Here is a 14,251-nt window from a genome sequence, read left to right on the forward strand (position 1 = left end):
AAAATAGCTCAGCACCCGCAAATACAATCGCAGGTTAAAAATCAAACCGGGACAGACAGGAAAAGCAGTGGGCAAGGCGCATCAGCTCCCAAAATTAAAAAAAAATAAAAAAAAACAACCATCTGGTAGTACCCCAAGTGGGGGGGGGGCAACAGCATCAGTAAAAACTTCTACAGAGGCCCCCTTAATGAATATAACTGATGACCCCAGGCGGGAGGAAGAGCCATCACTTAAGGAGATATTAAATGCTATAAATGCATGTAGGGGGTCATTGAACAATTTAACTGATCAGATAAAAGAAATAAGGGAAGAACTTGTGACAATGGGCCAGGAAGTGCAAAAGACAGTACAAAGGATAACATCAGCAGAGGAAAGAGTGAGCCAAGTGGAGGATGAGGTGTACTCACTAAAACAACAGATGCAAGAATTAAAGGAACAAAATGGATGGCAGGCATCTAAACTTGATGAAATTGAAAACAGGCTGCGCAGAAATAACATCCGGGTGGTGGGTCTTCCGGAACGCAGTGAGGGCACCGACCCCATAAAGTTTTTTGAGAAATGGTTCAGAGATATATTTGGGGAAAATGCCTTCTCATTGCTTTTTTCAATAGAAAGGGCCCATAGAGTCCCGTTTAGATTACATCTTAAGGATGGACACCCTCGGCCCTTACTCTTGAAGTTTCTTAATTTTGCCGATAAGGCAGCAGTTCTGCAAAAAGCAAGAGAGAAGGGGGACATTTTTTATAACGGCTCAAGAATCTCTTTATTTCCAGATTTTTCTCCAGAACTCAGTAAACGTAGATCAGAGTTTACACCTATTAAACGTAATCTTTTAAAGAATAAAATTAAATATGCACTACTGTATCCAGCGCGTCTGAGAATAATGACAGCAGAAGGCCCCCAAATCTTTGACTCACCAGGAAAAGCAGCACAGTGGCTGGAAGAGAACAAAGCACAAGAATAGACTAAAGTAAAGTTGTATTCGAACACGTGTATCACGTATCATTTATTAAGCACAAGTGAAGGGAATGTATTGGAATGCACATTTAAATGTTTTTCTTTTTTAGGTATACTCAAAATGGTATATATTTTTTGCTCTTTAGAGTTTTTTTTATTTATTTTTATTTTTTTGAGTGATCGATATGCTCTCTTTCCGGCCACAATGTTAAAATGTATTTACGGCTTCAGTCGATTATTTTTTCTGATAGTTTGGGAAACCCAAGTTTTAATTGGGAAGCTTTATATCCGTGTAGATCTTGCTTATGAGGCTGGGTATGAGACCTAAAATGATAAATATAGGCTCCTGGAATGTCCGGGGGATGGGGGACCCAGCGAAAAAAGCTGCTATTTTCACTACCCTGGAGTGTTATGGGGTGGAGGTGATATGTATCCAAGAGACCCACTTGACCAAAGAAACAAAGTTAAAATTGACCAACAAAAAAAAATATCAAAGCCAGTACCATTCTGTCCACTCTTCGTATTCTAGGGGAGTGAGCATAATGGTAAAAACAGGAATATCATTTGCATGTATAGAGTCAAGAATAGACGAACTGGGTCGCTATATTTTTCTGCACTGTCTGATAGAAAATGCACCATATGTATTGGCCAATATTTATATACCCCCACCCTTCAAGATGGAGGTCTTATATAAATTGACAGAATTTGTGGTAAATAAGGTAAATATCCCGGTATTAGTGGTTGGAGATTTAAATAACGTACTAAATAGAACGATGGATAGATTTCCACCAGGGACGCGGAGCCCAGGGATAGGAGAAGGGCATCTAAGTCAATTTTTGGAAGAGGTTGGTTGGTGGGACATTTGGAGGGTGAAACATCCAGATCTGCGGCAGTACTCCTGTTTTTCAAGTACATACTCTACACTATCAAGAATAGACATGGCACTGGGAAACTGTGCAAGTCTACGGGCAGTCAGCAAAATATCTTACTATCCGAGAGGGGTCTCTGATCACTCTCCTCTGGTGCTGTCACTGAGCACAGGTAAAAAATGTCCTTCAGGTAATTGGAAGATAAGTCCCTTCTGGCTAGAAGTGATAGGGAAGCCAGAAGAAATTGGCATCAAATTAAGGGAATTTTTGGATTTCAACACAGGGACAGCATCAGAGGGGGTGGTGTGGGACGCCCTTAAGGCATTCCCCAGGGGTATATTGATCCAGCAGGTAGCGAAGATTAAGAGGAACTCTTAGGGAAGAGGTTTTAGAGGCTGAAAAGCAATATGTGGAAAATCCAACACTGACAAAACAAAGGCTATGGTTGGAGAAGCAACAGGAATATAAGCTGGTGGTAAATAAGAAAGTTGAAAATAAGCGCCTATTTCAGGAGCAGAGTGCTTTTTCGGAGGGAGAAAGTGTAGGTCACACTTTGGCCCTCCTAGCAAAAACTAATATGGCGCCCTCTAATGTTCCCGCAGTTAGGATGGTAGGAGGTGGGATATCATCTGAAACATCTGTAATAGTAGACACATTTGCGGCATATTATAAAGATCTATATAGAACAAAAAAGGGGGAAGCTAAGGTGCAAATGGAAGAATTCTTCAGAGAAATAGGAACCCCAGCTCTATCAGAGGAGGACAGAAATGCTATGGAATCTCCAATTACATTACTGGAACTACAGCAGGCAGTCAAAGGGCTTTCCAATCAAAAGTCCCCAGGGCCAGATGGCCTACCAGCAGAGATTTATAAGCAGTACAGTGAGGTGCTGCTCCCGGAATTATTAAAAACGCTGAACTGGGCAATAGAAGGAGGAAAGCTACCCCCCTCAATGTTAGAAGCAATCATTATAGTGCTCCAGAAGGAAGGGAAGGACCAATTAGACACATCATCGTATAGACCAATATCTCTGCTCTGCTCAGATGTAAAAATTTTGGCCAAGGTACTGGCAACGAGAATAAACAAATATATTCAGAAACTAATACATCCAGATCAATCTGGATTTATTCCAAATCGGTCTACGAGTATAAACATAAGAAGGTTGTACCTAAATTTACAGACCCCGGCGGAGAATGCGGGAGATAGATCTATCCTATCATTGGATGCTACTAAGGCCTTTGATAGTCTGGAGTGGGACTATCTCTGGTACGCTCTGGAGAAGTTTGGGTTTGGTCCATCTCTTATTAAATGGATAAAGCTATTGTATAATTCCCCAAGGGCCAAAATAAAAATAAATAATGAAGTTTCACAGTCGTTTGAATTGGAGAGGGGAACGAGACAGGGATGTCCACTGTCCCCCCTCCTTTTCGCCCTGGCAATTGAGCCCTTGGCGATTGCAATCAGAGCTAGACAGGAAATACAGGGGTTCCAGAGAGGAGTAGAGGAGGAAAAAGTGGCGCTTTATGCAGACGATATCCTCCTTTTTTTGGGCAATTCTACAACCTCCCTTAAAATTGCAGTTCAAACGGTAGAAGAGTTCGGACGATTCTCGGGCCTGGTAATAAACTGGGAAAAATCGACACTCTTACCAGTGGACCCGGTAAGCAATATGGATGGGATAGGAATCCCTCAATTAAAAATTGGGGAGAAGATGGAGTATCTGGGAATTGTGGTAACACGTAACCCAGAACAATTTATAAATAATAATCTAGTGCCACTGCTGGGTAAGTTTAAACGTAAAGCAGATATATGGGGACATTTGCCACTGTCAGTAGCCGGCCGCAGCAATCTTATTAAAATGATCTGGATGCCACAATTGCTCTATATACTTCACAATTCCCCAGTGTGGATTGATAACCGATGGTTCCAAAAGATAGAGACCCTCTTTAGAACCTTAATCTGGAAAAAGGGAAAAGCAAGGATTAGTCTTCGAACGTTGCAACTACCAACAAATAGGGGAGGGTTGGCGGTCCCACACCCCTACAGTTACTTCTTGGCAGCACAATTGCAGCACTTGGGGGGGTGTAGCATAGAGGGGGGAGGAAATGCAAGCGGGAAAATGATGTTAAGAGGGTCACCACATAGATCTGTAATAGAGACTTTAGAGGCCAACTCTTTTCTGGTAAAAAGCCCAACAGCAAAAATGGTGGTAAGAATATGGCAAGCGGGAAAACTAGCTTTGGGCTATAAAGGATTAACAGAATACTCTCCATTATGGGAGAATAATAACTTAAAAGAAATTTTGGCTATGGGGAAACTAAAAGAATGGGATAAACGTGGGGTAACCAGAGTGGCACAACTGTATACAGATTGCACACTAAAACCCTTTTCCGAGCTAAGTAGTGAATATAGCATTCCAAACTCCATGTTTTTTTACCTATTTACAGGTCAGACACGCACTACAAGCCCAATTTAAGGAACAGCCGGTAAGATGGCAAAAGCTTACGCATCTTCAAAGACTAATTAAGACGGGGGTCATGAAAGGTCTTATCTCAGAACTATATGAACGGATTAGCGATCAGTTAATAGGAAAAGAGAAGCTGAGCAGGAATAAACAGAGGTGGGAGGAGGACATAGGCCTCATAACGAACGACCAATGGGACAGGATATTGGAACTGGGGACAGTAGTCTCACTAGCCCCGTCACAACGGGTTTCCCATTTGTTCCTCCTCCATAGGGTTTATTATACTCCCAAGAAATTATATGGATTTGGATGGAAGTCAGATGATAAATGTCCCAGATGTCAAAATACAGGGGACCTCATCCACATGATGTGGAAATGCCCAAAACTGCATAGATATTGGGTTAAGATTTTGGACATTATAAATGCAACCTTTGGAATCACTCTGGAACTTGAAGCCAGGGTTTGCCTATTAGGATGTATTGAGGAGAGAATGGGGCAGAGGGATACATTAGAAGCAGTTATAAGATGCCTGTTTCAGGTGAGGAAATTGATAGCACTTAAATGGCAAGCACAAAATCCACCCACAGTAGCGGAATGGCTCAATGTAATGAACAGCACAATAGGGAAGGAAAGGGGAATATGGATTAGACGTGGTAACCTTAAAAAAATTCATGCAATATGGGAGAACTGGTTATGTAAAGTAGGCCGTTCACTTTAATCAAGGAAAGATCGGTAAATAACAATTTAATCTAAGGAAAATAATAGGTTTAAAAACGTGTATGCACTTTAAAAGAGAGATAGGAGGGCGGGAGGGGGGATGGGGTTTGATGGATATTTTTAGCCTTTGCTATTTATTTGATTTTTTTTTTGGTATAAACATAAAATGCACTGAGTGTAAAATATGGATTTATATTTTCTGTTTTGTATTTGTATGGAAACAATAAAAAAAAGTATTGAAATTAAAAAAATGAAAATCGTTTTTTTTTTTTAAATCGCCCCTGTCCCCACGAGCTCACAGAGCAAAGAAAAGCGCATACTCAAGTCACGCCCGCATATGTAAACGGTGTTCAAACCACATGTAAGGTATCGCCACTTTACTTTTCAGCATTTCTCCACACCTGCCTAAAACTTTTGCACAGTACTGCATCTTGCCAAAAACAACATTTTTGTTGCAGAGGATGCCTAAAATTTGACTTGTATCTTAGACCAGACTCCTAGGAAAATCAGTGAGCCAGTTACACAAGCAGGAAATAACATTTCTGGGGAACTGTGTACACTACAGAATGCCTACAGGTTGCTATATTGCATTGAATATTACAGCAAATTTCAAAACTGTAGATTGAAAATGAAAGGTAATTTTTAATAACTTTAAATTACAGTATGGCTTGTTTAGCAATTGTTTTGATTTAATGATTTATTTTTTATAATTTTACCCACAAACATAGTTACCCTTTAATATTGTTATGAATGAAAACACAACACTGCTCTGAGCAGTGTTAACACGGGAATGCAGGAATTGCGAGTGCTATGTAAGGAATGTGTGCTTTGATTACATTTGTTTGAGCATACATCGCCCTGGAAGTGATTGCATACAAAAAAAAAAAAATTTTTATTTATAGAGTTAAAAAAACAAAAGTGGCTTACGTGTGCGGTCTTTATTCCAGGCGTGGCAACTGATAGGTTCAAGTAAGAACTGGTATAATGACATTCTGAATGTGTTTCTCCTTAATGAGCTCTACAACTTTTAAAAGAGAAAAAACATAATTTAGAACAAATCTGAATCTAAAATTCTGAAGAGGCAGTCACAAAAATGTTAAGATAATAACACAAATATGATTACAGCTTTGATTATGGCATGCTCAGCAGAGTATACAGTAAGGTGCAGATAACTTCAAAATAGTCTAACATTGGAATACTGTTATATGATTTCCTTGCAGAAAAGTTAAAGCGTTACTAAAGGAAATTATTTTATTTTTTTAAATAACAAAACATGTCATACTTGCCTCCACTGTGCAGTTAGTTTTGCACAGAGTGCCCCCGATCCACGTCTTCTGGGGTCCCTCGGCGGCTGTCTCTGGTCCGCCCCGCAATTAGTCACCACAGTCATGCGAGAGCTCGCATGGTGGTCACCAATTGCGGCCGCGCTCCCGTGATACAGCGAGCGGCCATAGCCGCTCACTGTATCACTCGGCCCCTCCCCTCGGCACGCCGTGTCACTGGATGCGATTGACAGAAGTGCCAGCCAATGGCTGCGCTGCTCTCAATCCATCCGCTCTAGCCAATCAGCGGCCAGGCTGAGCGGCGAAGAGAATCGCGGGACTTTCGAGGGGTCAGGCAAGTATAAGGGGGGCCGGCAGTATCAGATGTTTTTTCACCTTAATGCATAGATTGCATTAAGGTGAAATTTTTTTTTCCCTTTACAACTCCTTTAAGAAAAATACATAAGTTGAAGGGGGGGGGGGGGGGAGAGTCAATCCGAAGCTCAATCCAGTAGGAGGCATGGTCAGAAAGGACACGCAAATTAAAACCAACATTACCCGGACTAGGAAAAAGAGTTTGGGACGTCACTATTAGATCAATGCGCGACATAGCGTCATGCGTCGTCGAGAAGCACGGAAAAGTCCTATCCGTCGCATAACGATACCGCCACGTGTCTTAAAGATCCAGGTCAATAAGGAGTTTACCGTATTGAGTCTGTGCATGGGAAGTGTCCGCAGGGGACGTCATGGATAACCTAAGTGTCTGTGTGCAATATGATTAAAGTCCCCTAACCAAAATTGCAGGCACACTGGGGAATCGAGACAAACGCCAGGCCTTCAGTCAGGACTGTAAATTGAAAAGGAGGGGGTGTGTGTAATATATATATATATATATATATATATATATATATATATATATATATATATATATATATATATATATATATATATCCAGACCATTCACCCTAGTATGTAAAAATAAGAATCTACCCTGAGGATCAGACTGGAGCAGAAGCAGCACAAACTGTGAAGTTTTAGCCACCAGTAAGGCAACCCCCCTGGAATTTGCAGTATGTGGAGCCTGATACACCCATCCCACCAACGTTTTTTTTAAGCGCCATCATAAGCTGGCCCGTTAAGTGAGTCTCCACTAGTACCATAACGTCCGCCCGCTGTGCTTTAAAAAAAAAAAAAAAAAGACAGGACTGCATTACGCTTCGGACGAGCCCTGAGGCCTCGCACATTCCACACAATAAAAACTCAGAAATTAACCATACAAGAAAAAAACAAAAACTAATACACTGGGGTGTCGGTCGGCGGGACGCCAAGCAAGCAACAAGCCAGACCAGCCCACCGAGGCCGACCAGACCAAGGAAACCAGGCATATACCATAGAACCAAAAAACATTGCATAAAATGAAAGAGGGACGATTATCCGCTGTAAAACGAGCAGCAGAACAAGGAGTGAGGCCTCCGGTCTAGGATCTCCAGGATAACATATAAGGGGAGAACCTGAGGATATGGAGATGCGAGATGTCACAGGCGCCATGTCGGGTAGCAACTCGCCACCATAAAACCACTGTTCGGGGCTATAGTCTGTGTTCCTTCACAGACAGGACAGGATGGGCAGGAGAAGAAACCACGGAGGAGAGCATCCAGAGTGTCACAAAAACCGGGGATAAGAATGAGATGGGTAGCAAAGGGGGCAAGTGGGTAGGGATGGTAAAACACTGATCTGGGCAGGGCAAAGGAAACCCACCAGGGGATGTTACCCTTCAGCCTGGTGAGACGTAGCACAGCATCCCGGTCACGGAAGTTGAGCATTTTGGCAATGAAAGTCCGCGGCGGTGCGCCCTGGGGGGGAGGCTTAGCAGCCAGTCAGTGGGCCCTTTCCACCACGAAGGAGACAGAGAACTCAGCATGCCCAAAGGTGGTAATCAGCTAATTTTCAAGGAACGAGGGGGGGTCCGAGCCCTCCACACCCTCGGACAGGCCCACAAATCTTAGGTTGCATCTCCTGAGAGGATTTTCCATATCGTCCTGCTTCGCCAGGACCATGGTAAGTTGGTGCTGCAGGCGCTCAGCCGCGACCTGCAATGGCGGCATCTCGTCCTCCACGTGGCTAATTCGGGTCTCCGTTTCAGTGACCCGCTCCCTGAGTTTTTGCAGGTCTTGACGAATAAGCGAGACATCAATTTTTACTTCCTCGATTTTGCATGACAGGGAGCTTTTGCAGTCAGAAATCACCTCCAGCACCCGCGCCGTGTTCTCCACCGCCGAGTCTGTAGGAGTAGAGGAGCCGGCGCCATCTTCCTCCCCAGCCTCCTTCTCTGTAAGCCGGTATTTGGCAAGCTTTGCGACCGCATCTGAAGTTTTCCTTGGCGGCGACATGGTCCCCGTTGATGAGAGTATGAGTGCACTCGATTGTGAGCGATTTAGCAGGCAATTAGAGCCCCAGGATAGTTAGTTACGGATCTTTGGCGAGCGGAGCTCCCGTACCACACTCCTCACACCATGCCGTCCAGGCCACGCCCCCAAGGATACTTATCTTTAAAAATAATTATATATATACTATATACCAGGGCTCAAAATTTCAAGTCCTGAGCTACTAGCCAGGCCTCAAGAGTTACTCGCCGCCAGTTGCCCCACCTAATTCATACACTGCCCTGCGCCTAATTGCACCCGTAAACACGCCCTCGTAGATTATCTCATGGAATGACAATGTTTTATGCAGAATCAAGTTACAAAATTAAATATTACCAACAACAACTTTAACAAAATGGGACAGGGCACTGGGGGCAGACCAGAGGGACAGGGCACTGGGGGCAGACCAGAGGGACAGGGCACTGGGGGCAGACCAGAGGGACAGGGCACTATAACTGAGTCTCTTCCCCATTCTCTTGCTGTCTCCTCTGCAACTCCCATCCATCCTCTCTCTCTCTCTCCCATTCATCTCATCACCAGGAGCCTGTGTGTGCGGCTCCGCGTTGCATGTCCCCACTTCCCCCTTTTGTTCAGGCTGGCAGAGAGGAGAGGAGCTGCAGCACAGCGGGAGGAAGTACAATCCAGCGCTGAGATCCACACAACTGCACAGCCATTGACACCATAGCACAGCGCACACTGACAGAGCACAGCACACATTGAGACCAGTCTGTTCACAGTGCTCAGGCTAAACTGTTGGACACTTACATAGAGCACAAGGAGAAGAAAACTGCACAAACTAGAAGGCTGCCGCTCTCATGTCAGGGCAACTTTCAGTGAGCGCTGCACCGGAGTGGTAATTTTTGCAATCCTCCACCTCACTCATTACTTTCTGCTCTCCATCTACATTGGTCGGGGGCCCGGGGGAGGAGGGCAGGCTCAGAGAGGTCATACTGTTAGGTCCCGTGTCTAAATGAGAATTGTAAGGAGAGCACCTGTGTACTGCTCTGCCTGTGCGTGGCTCAACAGACTACTTTTCCCGAGCATGCACCTTTCCTCTTCGGCCGCCAATCTCATCGGGACTCTAAGTGTAGGCACAGATTGGAAGGAGATTGGTCATGCAGCCCTGTCATCACTCACCCCCAGCTTAAATCCACTTGCCAAATGCTAGTAGGCGAGTGGAAATTTTGAGGGCTGCTATATATATACACACACACACACACACACACACACACACACACACTAGGGTTTCAAGCTGTCTGTGAAAACAAATACAAAGGGGTTGAGTTACTAAAACTGGAGCAAGCTAAATCTGGTGCAGCTGTGCATAGAAACCAATCAGCTTCCAGTTTTTAGCCCTCGTTTGAAATCGTGGGAATTCAGCTGAACTCGCACAATTTCAAACCGGCATTTCAGATTTGAGAGACATCTGTGCGTGTTCCTGCACAGATGTCTATTCAAATCGCCCCTGAAGTCACCAAAAGTAGTACAGGAACTACTTTTGGGAATCAGTGCGGCGTCCCACTGATTTGGACGGTGCCGTTGCCAGCAATAGTAGGCGAGTTGACATGTCAAAATGGCACGATGTGAACATCAAGTTAGAAGCCAATTGGCTACCATGCACAGCTGCATGATTCTGAGTGCTCTAGTTTTAGTAAATCTCCCCCAGTGTCCCAATATATGGCAGCATTCAAACAAAAAAGGATGTTCTCAGTGCAGAAATAAATACAAAGGAGTTGATTTACTAAAACTGGAGAGTAAGCCCTGGTTCACACTGGGCTGCGGGAGTGAAGCCGTGCGAGTTCAGCTGAACTCGCATGATTTCACTCCCGCTGGCAGTCCTGATTTCGGCCGCGATTTAAGAGACATCTGTGCAGGTTTCTGCACAGATGTCTATGTAAATCGCGGCCCTAAATCGCAAAAAGTAGTACAGGAACTACTTTTTGAAACCGGTGCAGCGCCATTGCCGACAATTGCCGCCGATTTGAGATGCGATTTCACAAGTGAAATCGCATCTCAAATCGAACCAGATCGTACCCAGTGTGAACATGGGCTCCAATGAACATTCTGGCCAATAAAATGCATTAATGCTCAAACACTAGTCACATCTAAATGCATGTGCAATACATGGCTTTTAGAACATGTTTAAAGCAGCATTTTCACACCATGAGTTCTGGTGTTCACAGGGGCTTAGGGCTCTTTCACACGTCCGCTCAGTTTTTTAGATCATTTTTTTTTTCATCAGTTGATCCGTTTTTTCATTTGTTTTCCGTCCGTTTACATCCGTTTTTCGTCCGTTAACGTCCGTTTTTCCATCCGTTATTTTTTTATTTGGGCTTTTTACATATTTTTATGAAAAATGGATGTTAGCGGATCGGATGGTAAACGGATCGTCCGCTAACGTCCGTTTTTCGTCCGTTCCGTTTTTTTGACGGAAGAAAAATAGGGTTTTCTTCCGTTCAAAAAAACGAAGCTTAGAGGAGACGGATGTTAACGGACGTTAGCAGATGCTCATCCGCTAACGGATGCTAACCCATAGGAAAGCATTGCGGTCCGTTAACGGACGTCCAAAAAACGGACGAACGGAACGGACGTGTGAAAGAGCCCTTAAACAGACACCCTGTGTGCATGAGGTCCTAAACCTTGCATATGTTCCAGTTTAAGCTGGTGCCATGCTCACTGCCCCAGATTTCCTGTTACATCGTGGTTCCTTTTACTTGCAGCGTCCTATGGAGTCACCCTTGCATATGGGGACTAGCGATGCATCTCCCTACACTGTGTACATCAACAGAAGCACACAGCCATGTAGTTTAGGATAGGATTAGGATTTGCTTGAGACTGGACTATCCAGTGTTTACTCCTACTCTTACTTTTTTTACTGTGAAGACTGGAAGTTCAGGAAAACAGCATTCAAGAGCAGGAGCCAACAACAATTAAAGTTGTAAACTGGATATGCTGGGATAAGAATTTAACAAATAGATTACTTAGGAATGTTTATTTTGCTTAAAAGGAGTTGTAAAGGAAACAATTTGTTTTGATGAAATGACTGTTTACAGGGTATAGAGACATAATAGTTAACTGATTCCTTTTAAAAATGATTAAAAATAGATAAAAATCAATCATATAATGTACCTACAGTTTCATTTTTGCATGCTGTTTCCTGCTTCTGTGATGTACAGAGACAAGGAGCCAATACAGGGCAGTGATGGTTTGTAAAACGAAACTGATTGGTGCTGAGGGATTTTAGACACACAGCAATCACACCTCCTTGATTAGTGACCACAGAGAGAAAGCTCCCATGACTTTTTTCATCAGGAAACAGACAACCAGGAAGTGTTCAGAACAGAGAAGAATTACAGCAACATCAGAGCAAAAACGAACAATGAGGACATACAACCAGGACTGCAGTAAGGTAAAGGAAGCTATTTAGCTAAAAAATATATTTCCTTTAGTGACCCTTTAATGTGTTAAGCTAAAAACAAAACAAAAAACCATGAGGGTTAAATACCATTTTAAAAATTAGGGGTAAAAGCGGTGGGATATCAAGAGAATCTGACACTTGTTCCTGAATATGCAAAAGCTGATATCCAGCTTTTGGTGAAGTTTAAATACCGTATTTATCGGGGTATTGCGCGCTCCGGCGTATAGCGCGCACCCCTAAAGTGGACCCGACATTCCTGTAAAAAAAGATTTTAGTACTTACAGTTTTGGTGTCTTGCGCGGCGTCCATCTGCGGCATCGGGTGTCCTCTTCGTCGGGTCCGGCGTCCTCCTCGCTCCGATTTTGAATACTGCGCGGGCATATACCGAGCGCAGTACACTCGTGTATAGTCGGGCAGGCTCGGCTACTCTCGCGCTCACGTCCTGTACGTCCAGGACGTGAGCGCGAGAGGAGCCGAGCCTGCCCGACTATACACGAGTGTACTGCGCTCGGTATATGCCCGCGCAGTATTCAAAATCGGCGTGGGAAAGCGGTTATTGGCGTATACCGCGCACCCACGATTTTGCCCTGATTTTCAGGGCAAAAAAGTGCGCGGTATACGCCGATAAATACGGTAGTTCATTTTGACCAAGGTGGTTCAAACTATTTACTTCACTATGGGCACTTTCACACTGGGGGCGGTAAAGCATCGCTATTTTTAGCGGTGCTTTACCGTCATCTTAGCTGCGCTTTGCAGGCTCTGCCCACAGTTTTTAATGTGCAGGGCGCTTTAGGAGCGGTGTACAGTATACACCGCTCCTAAAGCACGGCAAAGATGCTGCTCGCAGAACTTTTAACATCCCGCAAGCGCACCGCTCCAGTGGGAAAGCCCTTGGCTATAGCGCCTAAGTGTGAAAATGGCATAAGGGCTCATTCACATGAGTGTGGATTATGAGGAACAACGTAATGATCATTTAAAGCACCTATATAATACCATTTACACTGAAAAAGCTTCAAGAATGCTCAATAGATGCCCATAAAAGTGTTACTTTTCTAGTGGGAATTGCCTAAAAAGAGGTGATTTAGAGGAGATGCTCTCCTTTGAGGTGTGGTTAGATTGCGGTCTGATAGACATTTAGACTGCAAATTCTCCACAAGATGGATTCATACACTTTGATCTGTTTGCCGTGTTGGTGAAGGGATTGAATTTTTATTTTTCAATAAAGCAATGCGTTTTACTTAATTGAAGTGTGCCACTTAGTGACGGACAGTATTTCTGGCTTTCTTGATGCTTTTATCTGCACACAAAAGCAAATGGTGTCACCACACAGCTGCTCTGTATTACCAGGAAGTGTCCTGGAGCTGCTCTGTCCTAGTTCTCTATTTCCCAGTGCATTCTGGGATACAGGAACCTCCAGAGCCACTTTCCCAGCGCCCAGCTAACACTTTATAATGCGTGCCGTTACAGAGCATTACCATTCAAATCAATGGAAGCGGCTGACAAGCGTCAATGCCTCATGAAAGCGACTTGCTGCTTAATTTTTTAACACAATGCTACTGCTCATGTGTGAAAACCACTGTGTGGTGCCATTGTAATATTACTGGCAGGTGTTGAAGGGTGGTTATGAGGCTTTAAAAATGCTAAATACATGCTACATAGACACCAGGTATTGACACATGTGTGAAGGAGTCCTAGAACACAGTGGCTCTCAGCTTTCTATAGACTGCATTTAGCCTCAGCTACATACAATATACAATGATGTGTTCCGGCTGTGGGATGGGAAATTCCCTTGCCACTCCAGGAACAAAATTGAGTGAGGCTGTGGTGGTGGTGCTCAGCCTTTCACAGAGATCTTTGTATTTTATGAATGAATACAAAGCTTCCTCTGATTGGCTGAGTAAGAAGCTTTGTTTTTATTCATAGAATACCAAGTGTGTGGAGGTATTCCTATACTACCTCCAGAAGATAGTAGTCTGTTCCTGGGCATTGTTCCTTCCCCCTCTTAGTTTCATTCCTTTCCTCTCCCTGGAACCCCGCCTTCCTGCACTTTACCCCCCATCTACTTCCACGAGTGTTGGCGTCCAAGCCAGTTTCTGGCTTTTGCTTCTAGTTTATGAAAACACACTCGAGTGACAGTTCTT

The 14,251-nt window shown here is 43.9% G+C and overlaps 1 protein-coding gene across 2 annotated transcripts in view; it reads right to left on the minus strand.

Annotated features, from left to right (window-relative positions):
* Positions 1-14,251, minus strand: part of ARPC1A (actin related protein 2/3 complex subunit 1A) — a 57,520-nt gene that overhangs the window by 38,610 nt on the left and 4,659 nt on the right. Inside the window, exon 2 of one of the 2 annotated variants that reach the window (XM_040357059.1) lies at positions 5,935-6,031. In XM_040357059.1, the coding sequence (XP_040212993.1) occupies positions 5,935-5,998 (64 nt within the window). In that variant the 5' untranslated portion in view covers positions 5,999-6,031. The remainder of the gene's footprint in view (positions 1-5,934; positions 6,032-14,251) is intronic. The other variant, XM_040357060.1, reaches the window with a different exon arrangement.

Source organism: Rana temporaria, chromosome 6 (assembly GCF_905171775.1).
Source record: "Rana temporaria chromosome 6, aRanTem1.1, whole genome shotgun sequence".
Taxonomy (NCBI): domain Eukaryota; kingdom Metazoa; phylum Chordata; class Amphibia; order Anura; family Ranidae; genus Rana; species Rana temporaria.